Source organism: Epinephelus moara, chromosome 4 (assembly GCF_006386435.1).
Source record: "Epinephelus moara isolate mb chromosome 4, YSFRI_EMoa_1.0, whole genome shotgun sequence".
Classification (NCBI taxonomy): domain Eukaryota; kingdom Metazoa; phylum Chordata; class Actinopteri; order Perciformes; family Serranidae; genus Epinephelus; species Epinephelus moara.
In genome coordinates this window covers 20,430,328-20,443,749 of record NC_065509.1, presented here as the reverse complement: position 1 = coordinate 20,443,749, position 13,422 = coordinate 20,430,328, and the positions used below count along the sequence as shown (strand labels likewise).

Sequence of the window (13,422 nt, the reverse complement as noted above, 5' to 3'; positions counted from 1 at the left end):
GGCTTCAAGTCTTCAGGGTGCACAGCACACTGTAGAACAGATAGCAAGGTTAACATGCTTTCATCTTATGTCTTTTAAGGCTGATTGTGTTACACGCACAACAACAACAACAAAAAAAAAGTGACATACCCTATCTTAAGCTGCAGATGCTGCACTTTTTTGGATAATCCTCACTGAATGCTCAGAAAAACTGCAATATTCATCACCAAAATGTTTTGTTTCCCTCAACTTCCATAAACATTTAAACTGGTCTGTCAGAAAATCAACTTTAAAGTGACTTTAATTTACCGTCCATAGCTTTTTGGAATCAGGTGTTTCCATAATTTATTATAATACATTTATTAATAGCTGAATACATTTAAGTATGTGATTTAAAAGTAGCTCAGTCACATTGATATCACATGAAATTCACTTGTGTCAAAAACTGAGATAGTTACATGTCACAAGCTGACACCTCCCAGCAGCATCCCATACTACCACAAAAGGGGACTTGTGGCATAAATGTGTGACGCCAAAATTACTGACATAGCAGTGGTATTTGATGACTTTGGAATTAGAACAGGCTGGCCATCTCACAAGCTAAGATTCACTTGATATAGCCCTCTAACTTTAGCTATCTTGTTAGCTGTCTATTAAATGTCTTTGTGTGCAGCAACTACACAACTAAAAGTGCAGACAGTCTTTTGGCTCACTTGGTTTTTAAATGTGTTGTAGTACCCTCGCTGCAAAGAAACTGCACATATCTATGGCATAATATATTGCTTTATATCAGAAAGTTATATAGAGGTCATTAATCAGTTTCGAACAAATGAGTAGTTACTGTGCTTTGCCTTTGCAAGACACTATGGTGTGTTGATATTAGCAAATACTTGCAGCATGTGAAGAAATGTGATTTTTTTTCCCCACTCTGTTGAAATTACGTGTATATTAGCTAACATCCTTTGACTGGGATGACAGTTTCAACATGTTTCAACAACAATTGCCAAAGCAGCTTTGATTTTTGTTTTGTCTTTTAAAGTAGCTGCTTCTTCATGATCTGCTGCGGGAAAAAATGGAAGTGAGAATTAGTAGTGCATGCACATGTGGGTAAATGCAAAAGACAAATCAAACCATTTCGAGTTAGAAATAAGCAGACGACTTAAAATAAGGCAAGCGCGGTGGAGTAGTGGTTACGACTGTGACCTCATTGCAAGGTTCCCACCATTTGACTACGGCCCATCTGTGTGTGAGTTTGCATAATGTCCACGTGTCAGTGTGGATTTTCTCAGGGTTCTCCAGCGCCCTCCAGGTTAGGTGAATTGGTGACTCTAAATTGCCCTCAGTTGTGAATGTGAGTGTGAATGATTGTTTGTCTCTGTCAGCCCTGTGATAGTCTATCGACCTCTCGAGGGTGTACCCAACCCCTCACCCAATATCAGCTGGGATAGGCTTGTTTCTGGAAACCTTAAGCTCATTTTAATTCAAAGACTTTACCAACACAAGTAGTGGAGGTAGAATAAAACCCTCATCAGGGGGATCAGCAAACTGAATAATAACAAATAGGACTATTGATAAATAGAGCTAGAGTTAAAAATGAAGCCTTTCATCACAGTGGTTTTCTGAAAAGTAAAACATATTTGTCCATTATTCTCCATCTGAAAATGTATCAATCAATAAGTAGAAGACACTGAGAACTGGCATTTTAATGAAAGAAATAAAGCTTGCAACTAATGTCACGAGAGGTAGTCTTCATTTATATTCATTATACAGTAGTTACAAATGCTTGCAGATGATTTCTCCTCGTCACCTTTTCGTCCATGTGAGATACAGTCATCTTGGAAGATGGAATCAACTCTCATTTTTCATCGCAGAATTTTCGATTAGCAAAACACCTGTTTTATTCATAATGGATACAAACCAGTTTAACAATTAATACTTTCCTTTGACTTTTTTTTCCATCAATCAGCTCTTCTGGAGAGACTGAACATAAACCTGCAGCTACAACTCAGTAACTGCAGCTGGATCCTTGTTTCACAAAAACTAAGAGTTTCATCAACAAACAGAACTATTCGTCATCCTTCAGGAGGGTCTCCTCTGAACTTTCTTCAGTCATGTACTTTCTATATCCTGTTGGACATAATCCTAGTGTTCAGTTTCCTGAAAAACGACCTGCTTTTGGACAGTTTCAGCTTCTTCTTCCAATCCTTGTCCTTTTTCTGGTAGACAGTGTCCCAGCTGTCCGCCTCCTCATCTCCTACCCAGGGCACCCAGGCACCTCCATTGAGGTGGGGGTCAGCCCGTAGGTCCTCTGATGGGTACCTTACTGGCACCGCAGTGCGATTATAGTACGCCAATCTAGCCAGGAGCTGTTTGACAACATCTGGTCTCTGCTCAGAAAGGTCAAAACGTTCATAGGGGTCTCCAGAGATGTTGAAAAGCCACACAGATTTCCGGGGTGCAGTGTGGCGCTCCAGGTTCCACCAGCTGCCGGGGAAACCTGGAAGCATCTGTGGTGGTGTCCAGTCTCCGTAGCCAGGGTCTCCTGTGAGGAGCTTCCAGTCTCCAGCTCGTATGGAAGCCTGAACAGCTGTATTCCAAATCCCATATCCTTTCTGCAGGGAGCCGCTGCGTGCGTGGTTATACAGAGGGTCAATGTTGTGGAGGATCTCCAACCTGGGTGACTCCTTCCCCTCACTGATAGCTTCCCAAACATCATACCCATCCACCCCCTCAGTCAGGGAGTCATTGCCACCTGCTAATCCCACCAGTGTGGGGTACCAGTCTGTGATGTGCACCAGGGCTTTACTCACCCTCCTCTTCTTCCTCAACAGAGGGCTGTGGACAAACCCCAGACCTCGGATGCCGCCTTCCCAGTAGGTGCCTTTACGTCCTCTGAGCGGCCAGTTACTGCCACCAGATAAAGGCTGGCCACCGTTGTCAGTAGAGAAGATGATGACACTGTTCTGGTAGTAGCCATACTTGCGGAGAGCGTATGTTATATTATGTACGGCCTCATCTACAGCTGAGACCATAGCAGCATATTTCCTGCGTGCCACGTTTTCCAGCCCACGGTACGGGTAGATGTACTCTCGCGGAGACTGCAGGGGTGTGTGAACAGCTTGGAAGGAGAGGAAGATGAACAGCGGCTGGGACTGAGGATCGTGGGTTGCCAGGATCTTGCGGACTCTCTGTGTGTACAGATGGGTGGAGTATTTGCCCCTCTGACCCCAGGCGACCGACTCCCCCTCGTGGAGGTCGAAGCCACACCGGCCGGGCCCGTCACAGGAGTCGTAGGTGTAGTAGTTCACGCTGCCTGTTAATGAGCCAAAGTATGTGTCGAAGCCACGGCGAGTGGGCAGGCACTCTTTCTTGTAGAAGCCCAGGTGCCACTTGCCGACCATGTGGGTGGAGTAGCCGAGCTCCTGCAGTCTCTGGGGGAGGGTGACCTGGTCAAAGGGCAGGCAGTTGGGCTGGCGGGGACGGATGATGGAGTGCTGCAGACCAGTGTGAATTTGGTACCTGTGGGTTAATGATTAAAAAAACTGTCAGCGGGACAAATGTGTTATCAATAATCAACATCTGACAGATGGTTAGATCATCACACATAGCAGAACGTGACAGGAAGAGAAGAGAAGAGAGGGACGGTGCTCCCATTTCCTCATTTAACTTCATGTGTGGTTAAGAAATGTTGAAGACGTGAAGACAGACAGACCACAAAGGAGATGTGAAAATGTCTGTTGCCTGCATGTTTTGCTCAGTTTATTGTCTGAAACTTGGGTGGGGGCATGTCCCCCGCGTCCCACCCGGAATCTACACCTATGGATATACAATTCAAATAAACAAAGAAAATACACAGTACTACAAGACTTCTATGATAAGGGCCTTAATGTGACAGTAAGAAATCTTAATCATAATTTAATCTTATATCCAGGTTGATGCTAAAGGTTTTAAACGTTCATTTCCATTCAAAAGTTGCTTTTTCAAATGACAAAATTTGAGTTCAAATTTCAGTGGAATTTCAATGGATAAAAAAAAAAGTAAATAAAAATGAACACATGTGAATACAAGGTTCTTTTATGACTTTGCAGCCAAAATGAATGATGCACCTTTTATTTCATCATTAAAGTACTGTGCATGAAAACACACTTCCACTGCAGTTAAAGGGGAACTACACCCATTTTCAAAATTCATACATGTTATTCCTATGCTCTAAGACAGTCCAAAAAATATTAGTTAAAACAAACAATTCTCGCCCAAACCCAAAACAAGAGTGTTAAAACTCAAATTTGTGATGTCAAGTATAATGTCTGAAGCTGGTCCATCGACAATGAACTGGGAAAGATGTTCTAGATCAGGGATTCCCAACTGGTCCAGTCATGGGGGTCTAAATTTCTCCTTAGTCATTAGTTTAAGGTCCACACAGTTTAATGTATTCAGCGTCATACTTGCGTTTGGCCGTGTCATTGGGTTAGTTTGCTGTCTCTGCCATGTAGCTATCCCTTAGTCACTCACTCTACAGCAGGGAAGAGCACTTCAAAGTAAAAAATCTGTGCCAGAAATTCACTGTACTTCAAAATAAAGTGTTTTTTTTATTTTTACAAACTTGACATGTTCGTGAGTCATTTGTGGTCCGTTCAGAGTGGACTCAGGACCCACCAGTTGGGAAACACTGTTCTTGATGACACTGAGAGCACCCAGGGGAATGTTCTGAGTATACGGATACATTTTCTGTTACAGAACTGAGAGCACTACAGTAGAATAAAGCTCATTTGGATATAAAAAAGGAAATAAGAATTCTGTGGTCCATAAAATCAGTCTCCCATTCATTGTCTATGGAGCAGCTCCTGATTTTGTACTTGATGACATCACAAGTTTGAGACTGACCTTTCTGGTTTTTGGCTTTGAGAGAGAGTAGCTCATGTTCACACATATTCATTGAACTTTCCTGGGCCATGGAAATAACATATTGGAATTTAAAATTTAGGTGGTGTTCCCCTTTAATTTCCCCCTAAAACATGCCAGGACACACTCCAAAAGACATACAGCATACAAAAGTACATGCAAATGTCTTGTAGTTTACTGTAGTAGGCTATACATTTAATGATTTGATTTAATCAGCAACAACAAACAAATTGTGCAAAAGTCCGAGGACAAACCCGTTACCTGCCGGTGATGAGCTGACTGCGGGACGGGGTGCAGATGGGCTGGATGTAGTAACTCTCCAGCTTCACTCCGTCCGCAGCCAGTTTATCCAGCGCTGGTGTCCTGATGTCAGAGCTGTGGTAGCCGATGTCGTTGAATCCCTGATCGTCCGTCATGATGAAAATGATGTGAGGAGGCTGCGGGACAGGAGAGCTGTCCACAAAACTTTGGTCGGGCTCGTTTTCCACCTGGTTAGGACTCATCATGTCCCAGGTCAGGTACCCGAGGCTGAGCAGGCTCATCATGGAGAACCCGGTTAGGGCTGTGGTTGCCATGGTTCCCGTGACACTCGGTCAAAGTAGGAAATATTAAGTGTGTTGTCAGCAAATCATTGTCCAGTGAGGCTGAGGGTGAAGCTTTTTAAAACTCATCAGATGTCGCAATAGGCCCTTAAAATCAGTCCAGCAATCAGAAACGTATGTGCCACTCAAGGGAAAGCTACACCTCCATCCTGACGCACTCTCCAAAATGTTTCAGCCTCCTCTGACAACATTTCATTCTCCCTAGTGGTCCCATTAACTCCGCCCATCCGCCCTGCTGCCTCACTGAAATAACATCAGCCCCCTGCCACCCAAAAACACTCACAGAAAGGCTTCTGCTGCGTCCAGGTGGTAATCCTGAGTTTCACTGATATTTTTCTGACAAAAAATAGGGATTTGGTGAAGCACATTTTCACAAAGTTGTAGACAAACATGTAAGAGTTACAGTCAAAATTCAGCAATCACAGCAGCATATCCTGGATCACACAGGCAGATATTAAGTCAAATCTTCTACTACCTGATGTACGTTCCTTCTCCTACTCCTTCAGTCAAGACAAAGTTTGGAGCAAGAGTACATCTTTTAAATATGTCACAGAGCGTGGACAGTAGCTTCTAGCATTTTTCAGATGGATAAAGTTACATAGATAAGAAGATAAGTTAAGAATTGCCTTATAAATAAGGGCATGCAAGTGATAAAGGGTGCTTTCACACCTGCCCTTACAACCTTACATACAGGGATCAATGGTGAGTGAGGGCCTCGAGATTTGTGATGAACCTCAGTGCTTCATGGCGCACAGTATCTATGGAGTGAAGACATTTAGAAGATCCATGCATTTATAAAACATCACCATAGTCTTTTTTTTTATCAAAAGAAAAGCAAGACTAATTTCTGAATTAAAGTCCAGCCTTAGCTTCAGCTTCTTTACAAGTTGTTACATAGAAAGAGAAAAGAGAAAACGCATCAAAGATTAATCTGAGGTATTTACATGAAGATAAACACTCTATCACAGTGCCCTGAAATGTAATAAAAAAAATGGGAGGTTTGTGGCTTTTATGCACCTTCCTCTTCATCATGCCATTTCATGGTAATATGATTTCAAAGAACCACACTACCCTGTTTACAAATTACTAGAAAGCAAGAAAAAAATCATTCCCATCTGACCTGGTTTAGCAGTAAATGACAGAGACTCCACAGAAAGACCCTCGCTCAGAAAAACACGGTGTGTGGGGGAGATTTGAGTTTCTGGGCAGCTCTGGGGTCCTACGGGGCCCTACAGACACAATCACTGACACTGTTCCCCCACTCCACTTCACCACACTCACAAACACTCGCTTATTATTCCTGCTGTTTTACCAGTGCTGCAGACCCGAGGAGAGAGACAGAGCAGGCTTCCCAGACTCTGATAACATCTCCAACCAGGCCTCAAAGAGCCACTTTACAAATCATCCAGTGGGTCAACAGAGAGCAGCAGGACTGCACAGGCTCAGCCACAGCTCCTGTGTGAAGGTATTGCTCCATAACATGTCGTCTGTAGACCTTCATTTTTCTGCAGATTAACTTTGACTGGGAATCAAGGAAGTTCTGTAAGGAGAACAATTACTGCACAAAAATATTAATACACTTAATTGTAAGAGAGGATATTAAGCAACATAGCTAATAATGGAGAGTCAGGGGTGACGCAATATAGCATTTGTGTCTTTGAAAGTGGCCATGATGTCAGATTTGATGATCCTACCATTACGTGGACGAGAAAGGCACTTAAGCCTACACATTAAACCCAAACCGATCTTGCAGTCTTAAAGTATGGCAAGCCACTTGGTCAAAAACTTCTAGTTTCCCACTGAACTTCCCACCTTTACCTGATAAGTCATAGCATTTTTAACCACATGACCTGCAGAATTTTACAATTTGCATGACATGAGAAGGTGGTCAGGCAGACTGATGCTGCATTTCCATTGGCAGATCTCTACTCAACTCGACTTGCTCTTTTTTGGTTTTCCAGTAGCAAAAGTTGTGGATATGTGGTACTTTTTTGGTACCATTTCAGTCAAGGTTCCACATGAGCTGAGCCGAAAGTAGAGGGTGTAATTAACACACTTCAGACTAGTCAGAGAGAATAGTTACGTGTTTGACACGAGACATCCTGCACAAACTTGACAGTTTAAATAGCGACCACAATTTTTTATTCACCTGACCCAGATTTTTTAAAAATGGGAGCCAGCAGAACCACTCCATACACTGCGTTGTACAACTGACAAAGTGAAGGCGTTCCTTTGTCTGGTTGACGATAAAGGTGTCACTTTGAAGCTGATGCCTTAGCCTTGCGATGGCTAATCCCATCTACTCATCTGAGAATCCCATACACTGAAGGAGTACTATCTGCAGTGGGAAACAAAACAGAGAAAAGGACCTGGTACCAAAAGTGAGTGGAGTCGAGCCGAACCACGCAGCAGAAATGCAGCAAAACAGGATGAGAACGACCATGTCATGAAGCACTTTTTACATGCTGTCAGACTAGGGGAAAAAAGAAATCTGGCATCCCGTCATGGCCTCATGAAGTGTGCTACAAGCACAATCAGTCGTTGTAGTTGTTTTTAAAACCTAAATCTGTTGAATAACTCGAGGTCATTGAGGTGAAACAAGGCCTGCATGTAAAAACACACACTGGAAGGTAAAGTATCACACCTTGCAAATGTTGATATTGGTTATGGAGAGACTTGTGGGCATGGAGGTCGCAGGGCAGCCAAAGGAAGTATGAGCCTCCCGTAAAGGGTATGAGGCTGCGGCCAGGGATGTTTGCCCAGTGGCAGCAGCAGCAGCAAAGGCATCTTTGGAGCAGAGCGCCTGGGTTTAAGGCAGGTCAAGTTGGGAAAGAGAGAGAAGAAAAAATGATTGAGGTGCACCTGAAGTTTTACTGCCGCGTGTTTATTTATGTAGTTTTCCTAGAGGGAGCGGCGTGGACAGCTGGAGGTCTTCGAAAAAATCCCACCAAATACCAGAGAGATGTTGTGAAATCACAATAAGGGACTTGATATAATTGATAGTGAGTTTACAATATGGAGGGAACGTGTGTGCATGTGTGTGTTGCCAGGAAAGTAAGAGTCTCCAGGTCTTTTGGGCAGCCACACTTATGAGATGTGACTCATCTGTTTTCTGTTGGTCAGAGGTGTAACTGCGGCAGCTCACCGGGTCAACAACTCCACTCACAACCGACACCACTGCAAAAACACAAACAACACACATACTGACATGCACCGACTCAAACACGCACACAAATATTAGCACAAGCATGAGCCCACATACTCATCACACACTTAAAATCCTGCAAAGATGCTGATGGGTTGATACCGCAGATATATCACAGCTTAGCTCATCCCATTTTGAACCCGTCATGTTGCCAAAATAAAAAATAAACCAAAAAATGGTTTGATGAAAGTATTTAAGGAAACAGTTACCTTACAATACACCACGAGTGGGCCTTTCATTGACCCTTAAATGTTGAACAAACACCATGTTTGGTTTCTGGGGGTTATTTTCAGTTATTTGTTTGTCATAACTTTTCTTGCGCTGCTTCTCAATGTCAAAATGAGCTAAGAATAAAAAAATATCTTGAGTTATTAGCATTCTTGTAAACCTCAACTGTCTGATTCCAGTAAGAACCTGATTCAAACGCAGTAAGCGGTCGTTTCAGGCAAAAGAAGAAGAAGAAGCTCACTGTCCTTTATGTACGAGTCATGCTGAGTTGCTGTTGCTGACCCATATGTGACTCAGTGAAAATTTAAGTTTAAGTCTGCAGATCACATTCTCAGACTCTTACTTCATTCTTTCATCTCTTCATCGCCTTGATTAGTCTCTTACTCTCCCTCTTTTCTAAATGACTACATATCAAAAGGACTGTCTAGAGTGAGGTTTTAAGAGGAAAATGTATCTTAACTAAATGGAAATTTAAAGATGTGACTTTGAAATCAAGCCACTTCGAAACGCTCTGAGTTGCGTTAAATTGCGCTGTGAACATTTGTGGTGTGTTTGTTGGTTCTGCATTACCCTCCTAATTTATCAAAGAGTATGTGAACAAAATGCTGTGTTTCCGTTTCTCTGTACTTCTTAATATAAAGTGGATGTGTAAAACACAGTCACAGCATGGTTTCATTTAGAGGGAGCTCAAAATTTACATGTACATTTCAAATCATTGATATGTTACATTTGCACGTTCTTATATAATGGTTTCAAACCTTACATTTCTTTACATTTCAACAACACGTCATGTGTAGTTAGGTTTAGGCACAAAAAAACACTTGGTTATGGTTTGAAAAAGATCATGTTTTGGCATAAGGCATCCACCGTCAGTGGCACAATCGCATCTGGAAATGCAGCAATGACTCATCAAAAAACACCCACATTTGGTGACACAAATGCTGCAGGAAACACAGTAACAGTCCACAAAAAACACGCACATTTGCGGGCACAAAAGTGGCTGCCAAAGCAGCAATGGCTCACTGATAAACACCAGTTTGTTAGCACAAGTGTTGCTGAAAATGCAGTGACATCTTGCTAAAAATCACCCACGCTCGGTGGAAGAAATGCCACAGAAACCACAGTGACAATGTGGTAAAAAAAACCACCTTAATTTAGAGGCACAAACACTAAAAAATTGACGGTTTGGTGGCGCGAATACCACTGGAAATGTGTCAGTGGCTCACTAAATAACTCAGTGGCACAAATGCTGCTGGAAACAACAACCGGTGTTGACGTATGTTGGTCTCAAACATTGGTTTGCAGATATCTGAAGCGTCAGATAAGTGTCATTCAGCCACTATCCTCTCCGACTCCTGATGACAAAGTCAGCTCATCTAGAACAATGTCATTTTAGAAATGTTGATATGATATGTATGAATCATACACATGTAATGTATTGGTGGTTTACATAAATGTAGCCTACGTATAACGCCAACATTTTAGGTGACTGGGCTGTTTCGTCTTTTTCTGTGGTTACATTCTCTTACTGTCAGATCAGAAGTAAGCTTAACAAACAAAAAGGAGAGTTTAAACTCATGTGTTTTAAACTAGGAACACTATAAACACACACACACACACACACACACACACACACACAGTCTTCTCACTTGTACGTCATTTTCAGACCAGGTTGTAAGCCTTTTACTGAGGAACCATGAAATACAATAATGAGTTGAAAGGGAAGCAGAGGCTGGGGGGTGCTGCTGCTGCCGCCACTGCTCTGTGTCGGTCGGCACCAGATGTTGGCTTTGGCTAAAGGAAGAGGTGCTGTTACTGAATACGGCTGCTCCCCTTCACCATGAACACTACCCTCTTTCTAATCAACGCAGCCCTGCCAGTAAACCTGCACATTACTCCCCCTCTCTGCCCAATTTTCTAATCTGAGTAAGACTGGATGGAGGTTTTCTTTCTTCCTGTGCGCCAACCCTGAGCCAAAACCTCCACTTCAATAGGAATTAAGCTTGTCGTCCCTCTTCAACATACAAAAGTACCTTTGTTTCTAGAGTTTGCTCAACATCATCTGTTATCATTTTTTCAACATCAGTTCATCAAGTCTGGGGTAATTTTAGGGCAACAAAGTCAATGATTATTGCCCTACGAAGGCAGACAGCGGTAACTACAGAAGCACAGAAGTTAAGAGAAAAAAAAAAGTTTTAGGCTTCAAAAGTTTTGCAAACTGCAAAACAGATAGAAACTTTGCAATGCCTTCATTTTATGCCTTTTAAGCTTACTTATTTAACCCGCAAAAATAATTTGCCAAGAACCTAAGAGGTCAGCAAAAAATACAGATGCATGAGTGCAGATACAATCTCTCTTTAGATAATCCACTGGCACTACAAAAAAATAAATATATTTTATTTGGATTATTTACAGTTTATAGTTCATGTAGTTATGCAAATGCAGTTAATGGTAAAAATCTGTTCAGCCAAAGATATCAATGTCTGAAGTCAAGAAAAATGTCTTGCCCGCAAAGTTGAGTGCACAGGTTTCAAGATGTACAGCGTCAGTTGACTATAAACTGTAGGCGGGTGATTTCAGCGTATTAATCCGCGAAAACATTGAACATTTCACCCAGGACAAAAACATTGTTGAGAACATAAAACCTTTTGAAAGGTTGGTAAAGGGATGGTTCTAATATAAAGGAACTAGATGGCATTCAGGTTGTGTTGCTCAAGCATCAAAAAAATACATTTGAAAAGCTCAACAGCAATGTCTCTCTCCAGAAATCATGACCCAGCTCCTCAAGATAATCACACACCTTGTTGTGAGCAGTTTCATGGAGGAGATATTTTGTCATCATTGTGCAGTAGAAAGAATAACTAGAAACCGGACCCAAAGATGACACTGGCTCTGTCTGTGAGCTCCCACTGGGTTTATAGATGTTACATTGTGATGACATAACTGATTTCTAAATCGCCTTTCCAAGCTTGAGGGATTTTTGAAAAAAGTATAAAGCCTTCATGGATCAAAAATTCATAATACAAAGAGATATACTGGCCTTGTTTGCAATTCAAGGTGTCCTGTCAATTGTTTCGCAGGTATCTCTTTTGCAGTGGTGTTCTACAGGGGAAATCCTTTATGGGCTGTAGGGGATTTTTTCACTGCAGCACCGCAAGTGGCCACTGGGGAGGAATTGGAAGCAAGGTTGTGTGACGTTCCTCATCTGTTGTTAACTCACGTAGCACCACTGACACAGGGTGCATTCGTAAATCCAATCTGACGCTCTACACTAAAATGAGAGCGCTGTTGTTCAAAGAAACAGCGCATTCTATTTCTACATGAATTCACAAAGCATTAAGTAAATCAAACATTCCCTCTCTGCTGCAGCATTTCCCCAGAGTGTCTAGAAGACTATGGTGTTCTTGTAAACCGAAATGTTCAGTCCAACAGCTCCCAATTTCTGGGTTGGCCAGTTTTTTGCCAGACTGCATTCCGAGTCCGGTCTGACTCCAAAGTTGTCGAAATCCAGCGCTTGGGCAGTGACTTGTGGCCTCAGAAAACAATGATAAAAGGTAACTTCTAACGCTGGCATGATATGCGGCCAGTTGCCGTTGTAGTTTAACAGTGCCCGAGGCGTCAAGGGGCATGGACGAAATTGAAGACGGTGAAAGTCTAACTGGTGATTCCTTGATTCCTTAAACGTCTGTCTCCACATCTTCCTTGGTCTCCTTCTCTTCCTCTTGGCGGCCTCAGGGACCCAGTCCATTGCCACACTCATTGGTCTCTCTCTTGGCAGTCAGAGTATGTATCTTAATTCAATTTTGACCAAATATACAGTTACTCCCTTTGTAAAGATGATATGAAAAGTATATGCAAAAACAACACAGTGACATAACAACCACACCCAGTTCTTCACTTTTGATCAGATTTGGGTGTGGGTAAGCAACACTCTAACGGTGGATGTGGTTTACCAAGTCAGTTTCAACAGCCACAACCTCCACAATCAGCAGATCTGCAGTGCAAGAAAAAAAGCGTGTGTATGTGTGGAAAAAAAAATCAGTTTTAATCAGCGCAAACAGTTGTTGTCTTCAGTTGTTTTCAGGTGACGCTTCCTTTCTCTGTGGCAGTTACAACGTCCACACATCATGCTGTACCAGGTGGGACCTCACAGGTGAGGCGGCAGTCCAGGGCTCCAGCGCTGGCCTCAGCCCAAGACTAAAGGTGTGTTTGATTTGGCTCTCATGGATCCGCAGCAGCACCTGGGCAGGAAGGCGAGACACAACACTTCATTATGATCCTCCAGCAAAGCCTCCTGGATGAACATCTGAAAGCCATATTTGAAATTTCCTCTTGCTTTTTCATTAATTAACCAATCAGTCATGTTTTGGAGTGAGATATTAATATACATCTTAAAGTGTGCTACTTAAAAATGTAATAACAGTAATAACAAATCTCACTGGGTGTAGTTGAAGGTAATTACGTGCAGAGTGAGCGCAGACGTGAGCTGCTAAACGTGTGGAATGT

General features: G+C 42.5%; 1 protein-coding gene across 1 annotated transcript; it reads right to left on the bottom strand.

Annotated features, from left to right (window-relative positions):
- Positions 1–1,665: 1,665 nt before the first annotated feature.
- arsia (arylsulfatase family, member Ia) lies at positions 1,666–5,661 on the bottom strand. The gene is made up of 2 exons (XM_050042170.1): positions 5,143–5,661; positions 1,666–3,498 (listed from the first exon to the last, which is right to left on the bottom strand). Exons 1-2 carry the CDS (start codon positions 5,454–5,456, stop codon positions 2,100–2,102), a joined length of 1,713 nt encoding a protein of 570 aa, XP_049898127.1. The 5' UTR covers positions 5,457–5,661; the 3' UTR covers positions 1,666–2,099.
- Between the last annotated feature and the right edge of the window lie 7,761 nt (positions 5,662–13,422).

Excerpts from the sequence above, each read along its gene's own strand:
- arsia (XM_050042170.1), bottom strand. The coding sequence starts at position 5,456 with ATGGCAACCACAGCCCTAACCGGGTTCTCCATGATGAGCCTGCTCAGC. Across the intron at positions 3,499-5,142 it reads AGTCAGCTCATCACCGGCAG|GTACCAAATTCACACTGGTC; the intron begins GTAACGGGTTTG and ends ATTAACCCACAG.